At 37.2% G+C, this 24,291-nt stretch overlaps 1 protein-coding gene across 2 annotated transcripts in view; it reads right to left on the bottom strand.

Annotated features, from left to right (window-relative positions):
- The window catches only part of LOC133640670 (frizzled-3-like), a 61,541-nt gene that overhangs the window by 14,987 nt on the left and 22,263 nt on the right, over nt 1–24,291 (bottom strand). For both annotated transcript variants that reach the window (XR_009824195.1, XM_062034225.1), the window contains exon 3: nt 1,261–1,457. Coding sequence is in view for 1 of the 2 variants with exons in the window: in XM_062034225.1 (XP_061890209.1) it covers nt 1,261–1,457 (197 nt within the window). In the remaining variant the exon portion in view is untranslated. The remainder of the gene's footprint in view (nt 1–1,260; nt 1,458–24,291) is intronic.

Raw genomic sequence — 24,291 nt, 5'->3', positions numbered from 1 at the left:
TGATCTAGAAATTTAAGCATTCAATACCAAATAAAAATAAAAATAATATTTCTAATACTTTTATGAGTGGGGCCCTTTTGGATCTCCAAACGTTTTAGTGGGATTTTATTTTGAAATTGTCACTTAAAAAAAACAACAACTTATTTTGATAGTAGGTATTGTGTTTTTGCCATTAAAATTTTTTTTTAAATTAAAAAAAAAAAAAAAAATTAAAAAAAAAAATTATTTATATATATATATATATATATATATATATATATATATATATATATATATATATATATATATATATATATATATATATATATATATATATATATATATATATATATATATATAAGTATTACCTGTATAGACAAATTAAAAAATAAAATAAAATAATATACTGTATAATTTTATATTAAATATATAAATTAACATTTTTATGACCGAGTACCTGGGACCATACTTAAGGGGAGCCCTAAATGTAAAATACATTTAAAAAATAATATATATATATACACACACACACACACAAACAGGACAATGACCCCAAACACACGTCAAAAGTGGTAAAGGAATGGCTAAATCAGGCTAGTCCTGACTTAAACGTGTGGACAATGCTGAAGAAACAAGTCCATGTCAGAAAACCAACACATTTAGCTGAACTGCACCAATTTTGTCAAGAGGAGAGGTCAAAAATTCAAGCAGAAGCTTGTGGATGGCTACCAAAAGCGCCTTATTGCAGTGAAACTTGCCAAGGGACATGTAAGCAAATATTAACATTGCTGTATGTATACTTTTGACCCAGCACATTTGCTCACATTTTCAGTAGACCCATAATAAATTCATAAAAGAACCAAAATTCATGAATGTTTTTTGTGACCAACAAGTATGTGCTCCAATCACTCTATCACAAAAAAATAAGAGTTGTAGAAAGTATTGGAAACTCAAGACAGCCATGACATTATGTTCTTTACAAGTGTATGTAAACTTTTGATCGCGACTGTACATGTGCATACATGCATTATATAGGGACAAGCGGTAGAAAATGGATGGATATATATATATATATATACATATATACATACTGTATATGTACACACATATATATTAGTATTGGTTTTGAAAAAGAAAAAATACCAAAATGGCCCTGGCGTGTTTCAATTGTTCAGTGTGCGGCCCTCAGTGGATGAAAGTGTGTTTGATGAAATGACATCCAGAGTTCCTTCTTTGACGCCATCTCTGTTTAGGGGGTGCAATATAGTCGAGCGCACCAACCTGCTGCAGTCCATCTCCTCAGGCCAGCTGACGCCAAACATGTCCATCAGCTTGTAGCAGTCGCTCTTGGCCTGCAGACACAGTCGGCGGCAGGGCAGCGTCACACGGCCGTACTCGGTGCACACGGGCGCGTAGAGGGCGCACAGGAACATCCTGAGCTGGGCGCTGCACTGCAAGTTGACCATGGGGTGGAACGGCTGCAGGAGAGAGAGAGAGAGGGGCGAGGGACGCCACGGTGAGCTTTTAAGTGTTGACGCAGCTTGGAAAGAAATGTGGGCCAAAGTGAGGCACAAAGGGAGCAACGGAGCGTGTTGTAGTGGAAGAGTGTGTCAAAACAACACTAATAATCCCTTACACACCCGTCATTCCCTCCAAACTCCACAGGGGAAGCACCCCGCTAAACACACACACACACACACACACACACACACACACACACACAGACACACACACACACACACACACACACACACACACACACACACACACACACACACACTCTTGTATTTGTTACCTTCTTGAGACCTCTGAAAAATGCCTACCTCTTTAGGACCACCCTTTGTAGATATATAAAGATGTGTATTTAGAACATTAATAATATATACATACTATGCGAATATAAAGAAGCTTGTTGTGAAAAATGAGTTGGAATTTCACAAGAAAAAGGTCAGTTTCACAAGAAAAATGTAGAATTTTGGCAGAGTTATAATAAAAGTCGTCATTTTACTCAACGCCAGTCAAAATTTTACAAGAAAAACTGACCATTTGTGCAATATTATGATAAAAGTCGGAATTTTACTCAACAGTCGCAATATTACGAGAAAAAGCTTAACATTTTGGCAATTTTATGAAAAGAGTCGTAATTTTACTCGACAAAAGTCACAATTTTATAAGAAAACTATTATAATATTGCCAACATTTTTAATCGGAAATTTACTCAAAAAATGTCACTATTTTACAAGAAAAACAAAATAAATTGGCAATATTGTGATTAGTCAGACTTTTATATGACAAATGTCACCATTTTGCATTAAAAAGTAATTTTACATGAAGTAATAATTTTACATAAAAAAATAATTTTACGAGAAAATATTGCAAAGAAAAAAAGACTGCTTTTAGTAAATTTTTTGTTTGTAATTGGTTTTTAATCTTCATTATTTACTTCAAGTTATTACAGTATGTCTCTATATACAAATAAAAAAATTGTAATTAATTTTGGCCAAAGGGGGCGCATTTCAATTTCACTTATTTCATATGTTGACCAGACCTCAAGAAGGGTAGAAATACAACACACACGTGTGTGTGTGTATTTGTTACCTTCTTGAGACCTCCGAATAATGCCTACATCTTTAGGACCACCCTTTGTAGATATATAAAGATGTGTATTTACAACATTAATAATATATACATACTATGCAAATATAAAAAAGCTTGTTGTGAAAAATGAGTTGGAATTTCACAAGAAAAAGGTTGCAGTTTCACAAGAAAAACGTAGAATTTTGGCAGTGTTATAATAAAAGTAATTTTACTCAACGCAAGTCAAAATTTTACAAGAAAAACTGAACATTTGTGCAATATTATGATAAAAGTTGGAATTTTACTCAACAGTCGCAGTTTTACGAGAAAAAGCTTAACATTTTGGCAATTTTATAAAAAGAGTCGTAATTTTACTCGACAAAAGTCACAATTTTATAAAAAAAACTTTCAAAATGTTGGCAATATTATAATAATCTGAATTTTACTCAAAGTCACTATTTTACAAGAACAACAAAAAAATTGGCAATATTGTGATAAGTCAGAATTGTATATGACAAATGTCACCATTTTGCATTAAAAAGTACTTTTACATAAAGTAATAATTTTACATAAAAAAGTAATAATTTTACGAGAAAATATTAATAATTGGTTTTTAATCTTCATTATTTACTTTAAGTTATTACAGTATGTCTCTATATACAAATTAAAATTTTGTAATTAATTTTGACCAAAGGGGCGCATTTCAATTTCACTTATTTCCTATGTTGACCAGACCTCAAGAAGGGTAGAAATACAACACACACACACACACACACACACACACACACACACACACACACACACACACACACACACACACACACACACACACACACACACACACACACACACACACACACACACACACACACACACACACACACACACACACACACACACACACACACGCATGTTATTTCTATATATGTTGACCAGAGGGGGAGAACTTCACATTTTTACACACACTTGTTATTTCATATGTTGGCCAGAGGGGGAGCACTTTTAAAACAGACAGTCAATTTGAAAAATCCCTCCTTTTTGGGACCACCCTCATTTTGATAGATTTCACCACCAGGGGTGCAAATGAGACATTCTCTATTAGATGCAATGGTTTTCCGTATTGAGACCATGATTTATGTCCTAACTTGTTCACACCTCCTCATATCGAAGGTACTTTTCCTTGTTGATGTCTCAAGAAGGGTAGAAATACCACACACACACACACACACACACACACACACACACACACACACACACACACACACACACACACACACACATATTTGTTACCTTCTTGAAGCCTCCGAAAAATGCCTACCTCTTTAGGACCACCCTTTGTAGATATATAAAGATGTGTATTTACAACATTAATAATATATACATACTATGCAAATATAAAAAAGCTTGTTGTGAAAAAGGTCACAATTTCACAAGAAAAAGGTCACAGTTTCACAAGAAAAACGAAGAATTTTGGCAGTGTTATAATAAAAGTCCTCATTTTACTCAACGCAAGTCAAAATTTTACAAGAAAAACTGAACATTTGTGCAATATTATGATAAAAGTTGGAATTTTACAAGAAAAAGCTTAACATTTTGGAAATTTTATGAAAAGAGTCGTAATTTTACTCGACAAAGTCACAATTATATAAGAAAACTTTCAAAATGTTGGCAATATTATAATAATAATCGGAATTTTACTCAAAAAATTTCACTATTTTACAAGAACAAAAATTGGCAATATTGTGATAAGTCAGAATTGCATATGACAAATGTCACCATTTTGCATTAAAAAGTAATTTTACATAAAGTAATAATTTTACAATTTACATAAAAAAGTAATAATTTTACATAAAAAAGTAATTTTACGAGAAAATATTGCGAAGAAACTGTATTTTTGTTTGTAATTCGTTTTTAATCTTCATTTACTTTAAGTTATTACAGTATGTCTCTATATACAAATTACAATTTTGTAATTAATTTTGACCAAAGGGGCGCATTTCAGTTTCACTTGTTATTTCATATGTTGACCAGACCTCAAGAAGGGTAGAAATACAACACACACACACACACACACCCACACACACACACACCCGATTTAAACAAGTTGAAAAACGTATTCGGGTGTTACCATTTAGTGGTCAATTGTACGGAATATGTACTGAACTGTGCAATCTACTAATAAAAGTTTCAATCAATCAAAACACACACACACACACACACACACACACACACACACACACACACACACACACACACACACACACACACACACACACACACACACACACACACACACACACACACACACACACACACACACACACACACACACACACACACACACTCTTGTATTTGTTACCTTCTTGAGACCTCCGAAAAATGCCTACCTCTTTAGGACCACCCTTTCTAGATATATAAAGATGTGTATTTACAACATTAATAATATATACATACTATGCAAATATAAAAAAGCTTGTTGTGAAAAATGAGTTGGAATTTCACAAGAAAAAGGTTGCAGTTTCACAAGAAAAACGTAGAATTTTGGCAGTGTTATAATAAGTCATTTTACACAACGCAAGTCAAAATTTTACAAGAAAAACTGAACATTTGTGCAATATTATGATAAAAGTTGGAATTTTACTCAACAGTCGCAATTTTACAAGAAAAAGCTTAACATTTTGGCAATTTTATGAAAAGAGTCGTAATTTTACTCGACAAAATAACAATTTTATAAGAAAACTTTCAAAATGTAAGCAATATTTTATTATATTTTACTCAAAAAATGTCACTATTTTACAAGAACAACAAAAATTGGCAATATTGTGATAAGTCAGAATTTTACGACAAATGTCACCATTTTGCATTAAAAAGTAATTTGACATAAAAAAGTAATACTTTTACGAGAAAATATTACAATATTACAGAAAAAGAAAAAATATGAGAAATTGCTCCCAATTTTATAAGAAAAAAGTCGACACATTGTGAGAAAAAGACTGTTTTTAGTTAATTTTTTGTTTGTAATTGTTTTTTAATCTTCATTATTGACTTAAAGTTATTACAATATGTCTCTATATACAAATTAAAATGTTGTAATTGATTTTGGCCAAAGGGGGCGCATTTCCATTTCACTTGTTATTTCATATGTTGACCAGAATGGGAGAACATAACATTTTTACACACACTTATTTCATATGTTGGCCAGAGGGGGAGCACTTTTAAAACTGACACAGTCAATTTGAAAAATCCCTCCTTTTTGGGACCGCCCTGATTTTGATAGATTTCACCACCAGGGGTGCAAATGAGACATTCTCTATTAGATGCAATGGTTTTCCGTATTGGGACCATGATTTACCGTATTTCCTTGAATTGGCGCAGGGAATATAGTATTCGCACGTCTAGAATTACTGCCGGGTCAAACTCGTTTCTCAAAATAATTAACGCATGCTTGGCCTTATCGCCGGTTTATTATTGAAGCTGGATCAAATTCGTTTCGCAAAATATTAATTTTATTATCGCATGTCTATAATTTTCGCCGGGTCAAACTCGTTTCGCAAAATATTTAGCATATGGCTAGAACTTCCACCGGGTCAAATTCGTTACGTCACGAGTGACGCATCTGTCCTCCTTTTCAAAATGGAGGAAGCTGATTTCAGTAGTTTACTATCGCACAAAGGAAAAAAGATAAAGAGCTTTTCAGTAGGATTTAAGGTTCAAGCTATTGAATACCGGTACAGTATGCTAAAGAGAACAGTAAGCAGCTATGTTTTATTAATATACCGTAGCTGCGTGTGTGAAATACTGTATAAGTCATTAAATCACTCCCGCCTCCTGGTGGTAGAGGGCGCTGCCGCGCTAGTGATCCTTCTTGCGACTTCCTGTACTGCAGAAGAAGTGAACACACGCAGCAAGAGATTTATTTTTTCCCTCTGCCTGAACTTCTAACTTGGAGGATCACATACAGGTATCTAAAATAAAACAGTTTTCTAAACTGGACTTTCAATCGAAGCAGGAGGTAATAATTAAAGGAATATCTCCATCGAAACAGAGACTTTTAAAACTGAAGAAAGAAAATAAGGAAGACTTCTATAAACAAGTTATCGATGCTTTTGGTCAGAAGGAGCTGCAAATGGACTCCATTTATAAGTACAGGTAAGACCATAATAACGTTTTTGTTCATTAAATGTGCTTTTCATGATGGTATGCTTACATCACACTCAAAGCGCACGCCTAAATTTTATGGATTCCTTTTGGTAAACGCCGGAGTGAGAAGAGGTTTTAAAATAATTACCGCATGCACGGCCATCCCGCCGGTTTCCGGTAAACGCAGGTGTGACAGGAGGTTTTAAATTAATTAACGCCCCTGCGGCTATTCAAGGAAATACGGTATGTCCTAACTTGTCCACCTGTCCTTTCCTTGTTGATGTCTCAAGAAGGGTAGAAATACCACACACACACACACACACACACACACACACACACACACACACACACACACACACAATCAGTATGGGTGGAGAGTGCAAAATATGCAAAAGCAATTAATAAATACAAACGCCCCCCCCCCCCCCCCTGGGTAAAGACTGACCGCTAGCATGGGGGAAGGGTAAGGACGGGCAGGGGGCAATTTATATGTGTTTGTCTGTTAGAAAGCAGACTATTGAGCACCAAAGCAACTCGACATTTAGCTGGGCTTCACTGGCGTCTTTGACCCAGGTTGACTGGAAAAATGTAACGAGTAGCACCTTGACAATAATCAGTCTGCATCAAAGTTGTGATGTCAGCGCATTTCTGTCCAAACGATGTCTCCTAAAGAGCGCAGTCTGCCACCCGCACGTGTGGAAAAGGATTAGGACGGCTTTTACGCGGTGCAACACAAACACAGGGGAGTCCTCCAGAGTGCAGCGCAGGGTCATTTTTTAACAGCCCCGCGGCGCATTCTAAATATACTGTACTTTAAAAAAAATAAATAAATTAAAAAAGTGGAATAAAAGAGCAAACAGGTGAAATGTAACGAGAACAAGTTGTAATGTTGACTGATAACACAAAGCTGCCATGCAGGCTGTTTTTTTCTGTCATTGCTCAAAAAATAATGAATCAAAATCAATGTTTTGAATTAACAACATATTTAAGGCTTCAACTACGTCACTAAAATGTTTGCAATGTTAATACATTGTAAAACATTTTAAACATTTCAAAACAATTCTAACATTTTGAAGTGTTTTTAAAACATTTCAAACATCCCAGACATTTTCAAACATGTAAGATTTTAAACATTTCAAACTTTAAAACAATTTACAACCTTGTCAAACATTTCAAATCATTTTAAATGACGTAAAACATTTCAAATCATTTTAAATGACGTGAATCACTTCAAACATTTTGAAACACGTCAAACATTTTGAAACACGTCAAACATTTTTAAACACTTCAAACATTTTTAAACACTTCAAACATTTTTAAACACTTCAAACATTTGGAAAACATTTTGAAACATTTGGAAAACATTTTGAAACACTTCAAACATTTTTAAACGCTTAAAACATTTGGAAAACATTTGGAAACATTTGGAAAACATTTTGAAACATTTGGAAAACATTTTGAAACACGTCAAACATTTTGAAACACGTCAAACATTTGGAAACACTTCAAACATTTGGAAAACATTTTGAAACACGTAAAACATTTTGAAACATGTAAAACATTTTGAAACACATAAAACATTTGGAAAACATTTTGAAACACCTAAAACATTTTCAAACATTTCAAACATTTTCAAACATTTTGAAACACGTCAAACATTTTGAAACACGTCAAACATTTTGAAACACTTCAAACATTTTGAAACACTTCAAACATTTGGAAACACTCCAAACATTTGGAAACACTTCAAACATTTGGAAAACATTTTGAAACACGTAAAACATTTTGAAACACGCAAAACATTTTGAAACACATAAAACATTTGGAAAACATTTTGAAACACCTAAAACATTTTCAAACATTTCAAACATTTTGAAACACTTCAAACATTTTGAAACACTTCAAACATTTTGAAACACTTCAAACATTTTGAAACACTTCAAACATTTTGAAACACTTCAAACATTTTGAAACACTTCACTTCAAACATTTTGAAACACTTCAAACATTTTGAAACACGTCAAACATTTTGAAACACGTCAAACATTTTGAAACACGTCAAACATTTTGAAACACGTCAAACATTTTGAAACACGTCAAACATTTTGAAACACTTCAAACATTTTGAAACACTTCAAAACATTTGGAAAACATTTTGAAACACGTAAAACATTTTAAAATATTTCAAACATTTTTGAACATTTCAAGTCATTTTAAAACATTTTCAACATGTTAGCTAGAAGAACTGCAGGCTACGGATACAGTTTGCACAACACCACATATAAATTATACAGTCTGTATATGAAAGTACACCTCTCGGGTTAAGCACGCACAAAGGCTGCAATAACCTACGCTTACATAAACTGAGCTTGCATTATATTCTCCTTCCTATTCACCATCTATTTTTAAAGCTTTTTCCTCAGCTCCCCTCCTCCACCTTTTCACTCCCCGACAGCCATTTTATTAGTCAGCAGCCACCGTGAGACTTGCAGGCCCCATGGGGGGGGGGGGGGGGGGGGCTGAACGTTAAAGGGCTACACTGGAAACAGCTGGCCAGCCACTGGTCCAATTATCCGAGCATGTAAGGTGCAAAAAGCGTGTAAGGTGCAATAAGCGTGTAAGCTGGCGCAGGATCTATTACTGTCATTTCAGCCTCGTTGTCAGCTCATTAAATATTCATAAGTTGCAAGTAGGGATGCAACCATAAAAGGTACTAATGATAACCACGGTAAAAGATTAAAGATTAAGATTAAAGTACCAATGATTGTCACACACACACTAGATGTGGTGAAATTTGTCCTCTGCATTTGTCCCATCCCCTTGGGGAGCAGTGGCGCCGCGCCCGGGAATCTTTTGGTGATTTAACCCCCAACTCCAACCCTTTGTTGCTGAGTGCCAAGCAGGGAGGTTATGGGTCCCATTTTTATAGTCTTTGGTATGACTCGACTGGGATTTGAACTCCAACCTAAACTTCCATTGGTGAGTATTACCAATTTAAAAATAATGGCAAGGACAAGATTGATAGCTACTTTTTGTTAGGCCCCGTATATAGATTTAAGTTTAAAATCAACATTTAAAAAAAGAAATTACGCTATGGGAGTCGGTGTGTCATTCGTTCCAGAGGAGTGAAATTGCTTAAATTTCGGCATTTATACACAGGGATTTTTTTTTTTTTTTTTTACATTAGGCCTCGTTTATGGTTATATTCTTGTTCCCTTTTATTCCTAGGTAATCTATTTTAATACACTATTTTAACAAAACATCCGAATATCTCAGAACGTGAGGTGGTAGAAGCTCGGTTGTAAAAAAAAATGGCCCGATCATGTCTTCCGGTACCGATCGTGGAGTGACGACACACCACTACACGGGAACAGCTCCTCTGCAACACGTCCTCGTTTCTTCTTCGACGAGGTTCAATGCTGCGTTCCATTTACATCGGAAGTGGGAAGTTGGGGCAGGGAATGAGGTCAAACCCGAGTTGTGAGCGTTCCAGTTGCAATGTCGGAATCAACTTTCCGGGAAGAGGTGAAAATATAGCTTTGGAAAACCGGGGATTCTGAGAATTTTTTTGGAACTTGGAAAATTGTAGTTTGGTTGTCCAAGGTGAGATGAGTGTGTGGATGGTGGAACGGTTCGAATTAGGTGAGAAATTTGGGAATTGTGCATGTTTTAAAAAATGGCCCATTCATTTTCAATGGGCAAAATGTCCCGGAAAACCGTGAATTATGGGTAATCTGGGATTTTTATTTTATTTTAGGGAGAGCTCACGATTCCCAGTCGAGCCGGACGTGTTGATACTTGAACGGTTCTAATCGGATGAAAACTGTGGAGTGTGGAGCGCGCCAAAGTTTTGCGGCGGAATAATAAATAGATAATTTTTTGGTGTAGAATCTTAAATGTGTGAATGCTTGGACATTCACACAATAATACTACTACTCCTACTACTGATAATAATAATAACCATAGTAATAATAAATATATGTTTTTGTGTAGAATATTAAATGTATGAATGCTTTGACATTCACACAATAATAATAATAATAACTATAATATTAGTAATAATATTAATAATAACCATAGCAATAATGAATAGATGTTTCCGTGTAGAATCTTAAATATGTGAATGCTTGGACATCCACAAAATAATAATAATGATAATAATAGTGATGATAATAGTAATAACAATAGTATTAATAATACATTGATGATTTGGTGTAGAATCTTAAATGTGTGAATTCTTGGTCATTCAAACAGTAATAATGATAATAATAATAATAATAGTAATAATATTAAATAGATTATGTTTTGGTGTAGAATCTTAAATGTGTGAATGATTGGACTTTCACACAATAGTAATAATTAGGGTTGGTAATCTTTGGGTGTCCCACGATTCGATTCAGAATCGATTCTTGGGGTCACGATTCGATTCAAAATCGATTTTTTTTTTCCAATTCAACACGATTCTCGATTCAAAAACGATTTTTATTTTTTTATTTTTTTTAAATGAAAACAATACACAACAATACCATAATAATGCAATACAATTTCAAAACCAAACCCAATTTTGGAGTTCTGAACTTGTGATTTCTTGCAGTGTTAAGTGGTAATATTTCACATTTGTCCCAATTGACTTTATACCCTGATAAACAGCCATATTCAGTGATGACATTATTGATATAGTGTAGAGAGGAGTTAACATGTGACAGGTAGAGAATTATGTCGTCACAATACATCGATAGCTTATTATACTGAGAGCCAATTTTTATAACATGAATATTATTTTCACTTCTTATTTTTGCAGCTAAGGGTTCAATAACCAAATTAAATAATAATCCAGATGCAGGACATCCCTGTTTTACTCCTCTTTTTAACGAAAAAGGTTCTGAAATATGATTATTGGTTTTGACTGATGCCATGGGCCTTGTATAAAGCATCTTAATCCATTGTATAAAATTATCTCCAAATCTAAATTTACGTAATGTGCAAAACATAAATGACCAGTTTTTGCGGTTGAATGCCTTCTCCGCATCAACACTACATACTGCTGTGGGATAAGGGAGACTTCTAGCATAGTAAATAACATTAAATAATTTCCTTGTATAGTCTGAAGATTGTCGACCTTCCATGAAGCCAGTTTGGTCAGTATGAATTAATTTTCCTATTACATTTGATAATCGTGTGGCTAAGATTTTTGCCAAGATTCAAAAGGATTCTCTATTCATTCAATACATAGGATTTCAGCAGGATCTACCCCAGTCTGCTGACATGCAAGCAGAGTAGTAGATTTTAGTAAAAAGCTTTTATAATTGTAAAGGACAATGTTTTATCATTTGATTGCAATAATGTAAATGTGTTTTAACTATTAAATGAACCAAAATATGACTTATTTTATCTTTGTGAAAATATTGGACACAGTGTGTTGTCAAGCTTATGAGATGCGATGCAAGTGTAAGACACTCTGACACTATTGTTCTTTTTTTTTAAAAAATTATAAATGTCTAATGATAATGTCAATGAGGGATTTTTAATCACTATGTTGAAATTGTAACTAATATTGATACTGTTGTTGATAATATTCATTTTTGTTTCACTACTTTTGGTTTGTTCTGTGTCGTGTTTGTGTCTCCTCTCAATTGCTCTGTTTATTGCAGTTCTGAGTGTTGCTGAGTCGGGTTTGGTTTTGGAATTGGATTGCATTGTTATGGTATTGCTGTGTATTTTTTTGCTGGATTGATTAATTTAAAAAAATAAATAAATAAATAAAAAAAATAAAATCGATTTTTAAAAAATTTGGTATAGAATCTTAAATGTGTGAATGCTTGACATTCACACAATAATAATAATAATAATAATAATAATAATAGTAAGTATTTTTTAACTTTAGAAAGTTATATGTTTGAAACCGATAATGATGCCAAAAAACATAAAAAAAGATGGGAAGTCCTCAAATGTTTATTTTGAAAATGTAATAGATTATATGCAATCTGTTGTTGTGTTCCCTAATTTTCAGTGTACATAAATGAAGGTGTGTGTTGCTGAGCCCGACCTGGACATAATCTGGACTGGACCTGGTTTTAAGAACCCTTTAAACAATCTAATTTCATTGACAACCTGGTCCTTTAAAAAAAAAAAAAAAAAGATAAATAAAAAACATTTTCTTGAATAAAAAATAAAGTAAATCAAAATAAAAACAATTACATAAAAAATAGTAATTAACGAAAATGTAAGTGGACCAGCAGCACACAAAGACTGTATCCCTTGCAGACTGTATTGTTCTACGTGTATTGTAGGAACCACAATATTAATAACAGAAAGAAACAACCCTTTTGTGTGAATGAGTGTAAATGGGGGAGGGAGGTTTTTTTTGGGTTGGTGCACTAATTGTAAGTGGAGCTTATATTTTTGATGTTGATTTAATAAAAAATAAAAAAATAATAAAAAAAAATCTCACCCACACACACCCCCGGAGGGTATACTTGTCTTTCTCCCACACACACCCCCAGGGGGTATTCTTGTCTTTCTCCCACACACCCCCGGCGGGTATACTTGTCTTCCTCCCACACACACCCCCGGAGGGAATACTTGTCTTCCCCCCACACACACACCCGGCGGGTACACTTGTCTTCCTCCCACACACACCCCCGGAGGGTATACTTGTCTTCCTCCCACACACACCCCCGGCGGGTATACTTGTCTTCCTTCCACACACACCCCCGGCGGGTATACTTGTCTTCCTTCCACACACCCCCCTGGCGGGTATACTTGTCTTCCCCTCACACACACCCCCGGGGGGTATTCTTGTCTTCCCCCCACACACACCCCTGGCGGGTGTACTTGTCTTCCTCCCACACACACCCCGGAGGGTATACTTGTCTTCCCTCCACACACACCCCCGCGGGGTATACTTGTCTTCCCCCCACACACACCCCCGGGGGGTATTCTTGTCTTCTACCCCCACACACACCCCCGGGGGTATTCTTGTCTTCCCCCCCACACACACCCCGGGGGGTATACTCGTCTTCCCCCCACACACACCCCCGGCGAGTATACTTGTCTACCCCCCACACACACCCCCAGGGGGTATACTCGTCTTCCTCCCACACACACCCCCGGCGGGTATACTTGTCTTCCCCCCACACACACCCCCGGGGGTATTCTTGTCTTCCTCCCACACACACCCCCGGGGGGTATACCTGTCTTCCCCCCACAAACCCCCCCGGCGGGTATACTTGTCTTCCCCCCACACACACCCCTGGGGGGTATTCTTGTCTTCCCCCCACACACAGCCCCGGCGGGTATACTTGTCTTCCCCCCACACACACTCCCCCTGGGGTATACTTGTCTTCCCCCCCACACACACACCCTTGAGTGTATACTTGTCGCCCCCCCACACACACACCCTTACCGCTATATCTGTTTCCCCCCCCACACACACTCATTTAAAAGTATATATGAGTATATATAAATTTGTGTGTGGGTGTAAGTGTATATATATATGTGTGTGTGTGGGTGTGTGTGTGTCAATGTGTATATATAAGTATGTGTGCGTGGGTATAAGTGTATATATAAGTGTGTGTGTGTGTGTAGACGTGTATATATAAGTGGGGGGGTGTGTGTGTATACATAAGTGTGTGTGTGTGTGTGTGTGTGTGTGTGGGGGGTGTATACTGCCTCTCCTAGAAATCTCCCAGGGCAAATATCCTATTTTCACTCTAATTACTCAATCAAGGGCGTCCCCTAATGGCACTGCATTAATTGTCACTCTACAGCATTTACAAACAGCGTGCCAGCCCGGCCACATGTTGCTTTTACTTGCGCACGTAGGCGACAGCAAGGCATACTTGGTCAACAGCCACACAGCTTACACTGACGGTGGCCTTATAAAACAACTTTAACACTGTTACGTTACAAATATGCGCCACACTGTGAACCAACACCAAAAAAGAATGACAAACACATTTCTGGAGAACATCAGCACCGTAACACAACACAACAAATACCCAGAATCCCATGCAGCCCTAACTCTTCCGGTCTACATTATACACCCAGAATCCCATGCAGCCCTAACTCTTCCGGTCTACATTATACACCCCGCTACCATCAAACCCCCCCACACATCAACCCCCCCCTCTCCGTGCGTCGGTTGAGCGGAAGAGTTAGGGCTGCATGGGATTCTGGGTATTTGTTGTGTCGTGTTACAGTGCAGATGTTCTCCAGAAATGTGTTTGTCATTCTTTTTTGGTGTGGGTTCAAAGTGTGGCGCATATTTGTAACGTAACAGTGTTAAAGTTGTTTTTGTACGGCTACCGTCAGTGTAAGCTGTGTGGCTGTTGAACAAGTATGCCTTGCTGTCACTTACGTGAGCAAGTAAAAGCTGCATTCAACATGTGGCCAAGCAGGTACGCAGTTTGGGCAGGCTGTAGAGGGTGCTAAAAGCAGTGCCAGCACGTCCTGTAATTTGGGAGTCTCCCGGAAAATTGAGAGGGTTGGCAAGAAGATGCTATCAAGCGCCATTCAATTAAAAGTCGCGGGCCGCACTAACATTAAATTTCCATATTAAGATACGTGCCGGTGCGTGTGTCAGAGACCCCTGGTTAACATAGCGCAAAGCAATTTAAGCTTTGTATGCGGTGTTTTTCATTTTAAATTTACATTTTTTTTTTGTGGCTCCCATTGTTTTCTTTAATATGTGAAACTTTCCAAAATGGCTCTTTGAGTGGTAAAGGTTGCCGACCCCTGGTATAAGTGTATATACAAAGAGTGTGTGTGTGTGTGTGTGTGTGTGTGTGGGGGGGGGGGGGGTAAAAGTGTATATACAAGTGTTTGATTGATTGATTGAGACTTTTATTAGTAGGTTGCACAGTGAAGTACATATTCCATACAATTGACCACTAAATGGTAACACGCAAATACGTTTTTCAACTTGTTTAAGTCAGGGTCCACTTAAATTGATTCATGATACAGATATATACTATCATATATACTATCATCATAATACAGTCATCACACAAGATAATCACATTGAATTATTTACATTATTTACAATCAGGAGTGTGGAGGGGGGGGGGGGTATGGACATCAAGTAGTGGACATAGAGAGAGAGAGAGAGAGAGAGAGAGAGAGAGAGAGAGAGAGAGAGAGAGAGAGCTAGAAAAAGAGCGAGAGAGATCAGAAGGCATAACAAAAAGTATCTGCATTTGATTATTTACATTTGATTATTAGCAATCCGGGGAGGGTGTTAGTTTAGGGTTGTAGCTGCCTGGAGGTGAACTTTTATTTCGGTTTTGAAGGAGGATAGAGATGCCCTTTCTTTTATACCTGTTGGGAGCGCATTCCACATTGATGTGGCATAGAAAGAGAATGAGTTAAGACCTTTGTTAGTTCGGAATCTGGGTTTAACGTGGTTAGTGGAGCTCCCCCTGGTGTTGTGGTTATGGCGGTCATTTACGTTAAGGAAGTAGTTTGACATGTACTTCGGTATCAGGGAGGTGTAGCGGATTTTATAGACTAGGCTCAGTGCAAGTTGTTTGACTCTGTCCTCCACCCTGAGCCAGCCCACTTTAGAGAAGTGGGTAGGAGTGAGGTGGGATCTGGGGTGGAGGTCTAGAAGTAACCTGACTAGCTTGTTCTGAGATGTTTGGAGTTTAGATTTGAGGGTTTTGGAGGTGCTGGGGTACCAGGAGGTGCATGCGTAATCGAAAAAGGGTTGAACGAGAGTTCCCACCAGAATCCTCAAGGTGCTTTTGTTGACCAGAGAGGAGATTCTGTAGAGAAATCTCGTTCGTTGGTTAACCTTTTTGATTACCTTGGTTGCCATTTTATCACAGGAAAGGTTAGCCTCTAGAATGGAACCTAGGTAGGTGACCTCATCTTTCCTGGTGATAACAATGTCACCTACTTTTATGGTGAAGTCATTGACTTTCTTAAGTTTGATGTGGGACCCAAACAGGATGGATTCTGTTTTACCCAAGTGTATGGATAGCTTGTTGTCAGTGTGTGTGTGTATGTATGTGTGTGTGTGAGTGTGTGCGTATAAGTGTATATACAAGTGTGTGTGTGTGTGCGTGCGTGCGTGGGTATAAGTGTATATACAAGTGTGTGTGTATAAGTGTATATACAAGTCAATCAATCAATCAATGTTTATTTATATAGCCCTAAATCACAAGTGTCCCAAAGGGCTGTACAAGCCACAACGACATCCTCGGTACAGAGCCCACATACGGGCAAGGAAAAACTCACCCCAGTGGGACGTCGGTGAATGACTATGAGAAACCTTGGAGAGGACCGCATATGTGGGTAACGCCCCCCCTCTAGGGGTGTGTGTGTGTGTGTGTGTGTGTGTAAATGTGTATATACAGGTGTATATACAAGTGTGTGTTTGTGTGGGGGTAAATGTGTATATAAAAGTGTGTGTGCGTGGGTAAATATGTATATACAAGTGTGTGTGCGTGGGTAAATGTGTATATACAAGTGTATATACAAATGTGTGTTTGTGTGTGTATACATGTGTGTGTATATACAAATGTGTGTGTGTGAGTATACATGTGTGTGTGTATATACAAGTGTGCGTGTGTGTGGGTAAAAGTGTATATAAAAGTGTGTGTGTGTGTGTGGGTAAATGTGTATATACAAGTGTGTGTGCGTGGGTAAATGTGTATGTAAGTGTGTGTGTGTGTGTGTGTGGATAAAAGTGTATATAAAAGTGTGTGTGCGTGGGTAAAAATGTATATTACAAGTGTGTGTAAGTGGTTATACATGTGTGTATATACAAGTGTGTGTATTGGTACAAGTGTGTATGTATATACACAAGTGTGTGTATTGGTACAAGTGTATATATAAGTGTGTGTGTGTGGGTACAAGTGTATATATATGTGTGCGCGGTGGGTATATGTGTATATACAAGTGTATATACAAATGTGTGTGTGTGGGTATACCTGTGTGTGTATATACAAGTGTGTGTGTGAGTGGGTATACATGCGTGTGTGTATATACAAGAGTGTGTCTGTGTGTGAGTGGGTATACATGTGTGTGTGTATATACAAGTGTGTGTCTGTGTGAGTAAATGTGTATATACAAGTGTGTGTGTGACTGTGTGTGTAAATATGTGTGTGTGTGTGTGTGTGTGTGGGTATACATGTGTGTGTATATACAAGTGTGTGTCTGTGTGAGTAAATGTGTATATACTAGTGTGTGTGTAAGTGTGTGGGTAAAATTGTGTGTGTGTGTGTGTGTGTGTGGGTATACATGTGTGTGTATATACAAGTGTGTGTATGTGGTTATACATGTCTGTATATACAAGTGTGTGTATTGGTACAAGTGTGTATATATATACACAAGTGTGTGTATTGGTACAAGTGTATATATAAGTGTGTGTGCGTGGGTATATGTGTATATATACGTGTGTGTGCGGTGGGTATAAGTGTATATATTAGTGTGTGTGCAGTGGGTATATGTGTATATATACGTGTGTGTGGGTATATATATATATATATATATATATATATATATATATATATATATATATATAAGTGTGTGTGGGTATATATATATATATAAGTGTGTGTGGGTATAAGTGTATATATAAGTGTGTGTTGGTATAGGTGTATATATGTGTGTGTGTGGGTAGAGGTGTATATATATAAGTGTGTGTGTGGGTATAGGTGTATATATAAGTGTGTGTGTGGGTATAGGTGTATATATACAGTAAGTGTGTGTGTTGGTGTAAGTGTATATATAAGTGTGTGTGTGGGTATAGGTCAGGGGTCGGCAACCCAAAATGTTAAAAGAGCCATATTGGACCAAAATCACAAAAAACAAATCTGTCTGGAGCCGCAAAAAATTAAAAGCCATATTACATACAGATAGTGTGTCATGAGATATAAATTGAATTAAGAGGACTTAAAGGAAACTAAATGACCTCAAACATAGCTACAGATGAGGCATAATGCTGCAATATGTACATATAGCTAGCCTAAATAGCATGTTAGCATCGATTAGCTTGCAGTCATGCAGTGACCAAATATGTCAGATTAGCACTCCACACAAGTCAATAACATCAACAAAACTCACCTTTGTGTATTCACGCACAACGTTAAAAGTCTGGTGGACAAAATGAGACAGAAAAAGAAGTGGCATAAAACACGTCCTAGAAAGTCGGAGAAAGTTATACATGAAACAAACTAGGTGAGTTCAAGGACCGACAAAATTAGTAGGACAAAACGGCGCTCGCCAAATACTCGAATCAGTGAAGCGTGTTTAATATAAACAGTGTGATTTCTAACAATGAGGGAGGTTTGTGTCATGTTTGTCCTCCTACAGAAACCATATTAAAACAAAAAATATATTTTTTTCCGTTGTCTTTTTCCATTTTTCATACATTTTTGAAAAAGCTCCAGAGAGCCACTAGGGCGGCGCTAAAGAGCCGCATGCGGCTCTAGAGCCGCGGGTTGCCGACCCCTGGTATAGGTGTATATATACAGTAAGTGTGTGTGTTGGTATAAGTGTATATATAAGTGTGTGTGTGGGTATAGGTGTGTATATATAAGTGTGTGTGATGGTATAGGTGTATATATAAGTGTGTGTGTGGGTATAAGTGTATATATACAGTAAGTGTGTGTTGGTATAGGTGTATATATAAGTGTGTGTGTGGGTATAAGTGTATATATACAGTAAGTGTGTGTGTTGGTATAGGTATATATATAAGTGTGTGTGTGGGTATAGGTATATATATAAGTGTGTGTGTTGGTATAGGTATATATATAAGTGTGTGTGTGGGTATAGGTATATATATATAAGTGTGTGTGCGGGTATAAGTGTATATATACAGTAAGTGTGTGTGTTGGTATAAGTGTATATATAAGTGTGTGTGTGGGTATAGGTGTATATATACAGTAAGTGTGTGTGTTGGTATAGGTGTATATATAAGTGTGTGAGTGGGTATAGGTGTAAATATACAGTAAGTGTGTGTGTTGGTATAGGTGTATATATAAGTGTGTGTGTGGGTATAGGTGTATATATACAGTAAGTGTGTGTGTTGGTATAGGTATATATATAAGTGTGTGTGTGGGTATAGGTATATATATATATAAGTGTGTGTGTTGGTATAGGTGTATATATAAGTGTGTGTGTGGGTATAGGTGTATATATACAGTAAGTGTGTGGGTATAGGTGTATATATACAGTAAGTGTGTGGGTATAGGTGTATATATACAGTAAGTGTGTGTGTTGGTATAGGTGTATATATAAGTGTGTGTGTGGGTATAGGTGTATATATATAAGTGTGTGTGTGTTAGTACAGGTGTATATATATATATAAGTGTGCGTGGGTATAGGTGTATATATACAGTAAGTGTGTGTGTTGGTATAGGTATATATATAAGTGTGTGTGTTGGTATAGGTGTATATATAAGTGTGTGTGTGGGTATAGGTGTATATATATAAGTGTGTGTATGTTAGTACAGGTGTATATATATATATAAGTGTGCGTGGGTATAGGTGTATATATACAGTAAGTGTGTGTGTTGGTATATGTGTATATATAAGTGTGTGTGTGTGTGTAAACATCTAAAGCGCTGGGACTGATGACTTGCTGACAGACGGCCATCGTGGCCGACTGGTCTGAGCGGATTTGATCTTCCATTAAAAAAAAAATTCCAGCCACCCCGCTTTCCTCCTCTCTCTTCTGCTGTCATTCCATTTCCAAACATGGCGCCATAGCAACGAATGATGCACCAGTGGGGGGGAAGGAGGAGGAGAGCAGGGTTGGCAGAGGTCAGGGTGCGGGCGGAGGGGACCACCTCCCAGGAGGCAAAAAAAGCCTCCACTCCCTTTGTTAATAGCACAATTGGGAGCGTTGCCCGGGCAACGGGTGAGCCCTGCGTAGGGGGTGGGGTAGGACAAAGGAGAATGGGGGTTGAGAGAGTAGAGGGCCGGGTCCCCCGAGTCCGCCGTGTCATTCAACGCTAACAAACCCTGCGTCCTGACTCTGTGACGTAAGGTTGTTGTGATGCGATGTGATTCAGTCAGCAGCCAATAAACACGCTGTTGGACATTGAATAAAACAAGAGACTCCTTTAAGGCCCAGGTCACGCTCGGTGTGATTTACCAGACCGTGTTGTGTCTTTGTACACGTGTGAGTTTAAAGGCGCATCAGCGTTTCCAGGCCTCGCTTCTTCCCGACATGGTTTGAAACACGACACAGTTTGGGCACTAAACAATGAAAGGACCAGAACGCGGGTCTGAATGGGACAGAGTTTTTGTGTCCCCACACAATGTTGGTACACAGCAGGTAAGTACCTGCCCAGGTGTAGGTCTGGGAGATTAGGACACCAATCTGAATCACCGCCTTCTACCTCTCACTCTCAATTAGCAGTCTACTTCCTGTTGGCCGCCTTCCTTTAGGGGTGTAACGGTACGTGTATTTGTATTGAACCGTTTCGGTACGGGGGTTTCGGTTCGGTTCGGAAGTGTACCGAACGAGTTTCCACACGAACATATTAAGTAGCCAAAAGTTAAAGTCTTAACAAGCTGCTCCGCGTTTTGCCTATGTCTCTTGTCAGTGTGTGTGTGTTACGGACAGCAGAGCCCCGTCGGTCTGTTTTTTCACTTTACCTTTTTCAGTGTTGAAGCAGCAAAAAAGGACATTATGTTAAATGAAGAGTTTCTGTCTCTGATAGTTGATATAATAATGTAACCGCATCATTAAGCCTACATGAACTCCATGGGGTTCAGGGATGAATAGTCTCTCCTATTGCTATTGTACTATTTTTTTCAGCTAAAGTTACATTAATCATTAGTAATGGAGCAGCCTAGTTTTGAATGGCAGGGGCCCTGCTATCACATGTTGATAAAAATATAACATTTACATAATAAAAATCAACTACAGGCTTCCCAAATGCTGTAATAAATTAAGCATGATGAGTTGACTTGAAACTGTTTAATGTTGCACTTTTTATATGTAGAAGAAAAGTTTTGTCATTTTATTTAATCTGAGCAACAACTTGAGGCAGTTTAATGTTGATTAACGTGGGTAGAATTATTATAGTGTTCCAAATGTTAAAAGGATAAAGCCATTGTTTACAAATTTGGTAAATAAATAACCAAAAAAAAAGTATATTTTGTTGTTTTCTTACTGTACCGAAAATGAACCGAACCGTGACCTCTAAACCGAGGTACGTATCGAACAGAAATGTTTGTGTACCGTTACACCCCTACTAACACGTCATTCCTTCTGGGTACAAGATGCTCGCTCTGTATTGTCCAATTTAGAATTTTTTTTGTGGTCGTTCACATAAAAGAAAAAGCGGTGTCTAATGTGAATGCAATCTGACCCGCATACAAACATGACGTCACACGCACTCCAGTGTTAACGGAAGTAAACATGGCTTCCACGGTCTCAGTACCGGGGCATTTGTGGCAATTTCAAGGATTTTGTGCAATCAAAGTCAAGATTTTTCCGAACCAAATTATTGTGCTGTCACGTTGGGGTCGCATCTTTATGCGGGGTCGTTCCTCCCAGATGCAGAACGGACAACTCCGGACGAAAGCGTGAAGGTAGGAGATTATTTATTTCTCATGAATCATACACCGTAGATACAAGCAGACAAAAACAAGAATAAACAGAAAAGCGGGCCGATAGCATGGGAAGCTATGGCGAAGCTTAGCGCAGGAACAAGAATCAAGAATCACAAACAAAGAAGCCAGGACGAGTGACCGGCAAAGGCAGGTTTAAGTAATGTCTCTTGGTTAGAAACAGGTGAGCGTCCCGAAAACCAGAGTTGAGTTAGAATTTATTTCGAACATGCAAGCTTACAACATGATACATCACAATTTCCAGTTTCTCTTTTCAACATGTTCGAAAAGGAGTAGGAAGAAGCAGAGCTTATTTAATCCTACCCCTTTTCTTTACATAACAGTTGCAAAAATTTTTGTTCACTTCCTGTTCACAATTTTTTCACAATAAACTCCATAAGTAATCACAATAAAAATAAATAAATAAATAATAGTAAGAATTTAATAATAATAATTGGTGAAGTAAGTCATATTTCATATGATGAGATAAGTAAGATTACTTTAAGAATGAATGAATGGATGGATGAAATAAATTGAGAATGTTTGTCATGGTTCTTCTTCTTTGTACTTTGTAAACACTTTAAGTTTGAAGAGTTTCTTGAAGTGGATCATATTAGTACATTGTTTGATTGCTTTGCTTAATCCATTCCGTAATTTAATTCCACATACTGATATACTGAAGGTCTTAAGTGTTGTACGTGCAAACAAATGTTTTAAATTACGTTTTTCTCTAAGATTGTATTTCTCCTCTTTTTTTGAGAATAATTGTTGTATATTCTTGGGTAGCAGGTTATAGTTTGCTTTGTGCATAATTTTAGCTGTTTGCAAATTCACTGTCGTGGAATTTCAGTATTTTTGATTCAATAAATAAAGGATTTGTATGTTCTCTATATCCAACATTATGTATTATTCTAACTGATCTTTTTTGTAACACCGTTAATGAATGAAGTGTACTTTTGTAATTAATTCCCCATATTTCTACACAGTAGCTCAGATATGGTAACACTAGTGAGCAGTAAAGAATATGAAGGGATTTTTGGTCTAGAACATGTTTTGCTTTATTCATTATTGACGTGTTTCTTGCAACTTTATGTTGTATATTTTTTACGTGAGATTTCCAGTTCAATTTATCATCAATCATTATACCTAGAAATTTGGTTTCATTTACTCTTGCAATTTCTATTCCGTCTATTTGTATTTGTGTTTGACTTTCTCTTCTACTGTTACCAAATAGCATTATTTTAGTTTTACTAAGATTCAACGATAGAGGCAGGTGAAAGTCATAAATAGCCATGGTAACAAACTCAGAGGTGCACAAACAGGAACTAAAGGAGTCCAAAACCAACAGAAAACACAAAGCATGACCCGGACCACGGATCATGACATGCGCGTGGAAGATTCTATAGGATATATGCGGGGGGGGGTGCGGGGGTCCTTACATCTGTGGTCCCCTCCAAGGTTTCTCACTGTAATCCCATTGGGTTGAGTTTTTTCTTGCCCTGAGGATGTCGTTGTGGCTTGTGCAGCCCTTTGAGACACTCGTGATTTAGGGCTATATAAATAATCTTTAATTGATTGATATTTTGCTTCCATGTCTGCTTAAAGAAGGTGTCTGTGGGCAAGCAGTCAAAGACACCCACAGATATATACACACACACATAGAAAAACACCTATTTCCACACAAATATATACATGTTTGTATATATACATATATATACATACACACACACACGTATGTGTACACATGTACTGTATACACGTATATTTATTCTTCTGTCAAGAAATTCAATTGTGTGTCAATTTATTATTATTTTAAACCTGGTTTAAAGATTCCATTGTGTGTATTATCGTATTTTTCGGACTATAAGTCGCTCCGGAGTATAAGTCGCACCGGCCGAAAATGCATAATAAAGAAGGAAAAAAACATATAAATCGCACTGGAGTGTAAGTCGCATTTTTTGGGGGAAATTTATTTGATAAAACCCAACACCAAGAATAGACGTTTGAAAGGCAATTTAAAATAAA

This window comes from Entelurus aequoreus, linkage group LG23, assembly GCF_033978785.1.
Source record: "Entelurus aequoreus isolate RoL-2023_Sb linkage group LG23, RoL_Eaeq_v1.1, whole genome shotgun sequence".
NCBI classification, from domain to species: Eukaryota; Metazoa; Chordata; class Actinopteri; order Syngnathiformes; family Syngnathidae; genus Entelurus; species Entelurus aequoreus.
Note: the sequence above shows the minus strand (reverse complement) of the source record. Positions and strands in the feature narration are given on the sequence as shown.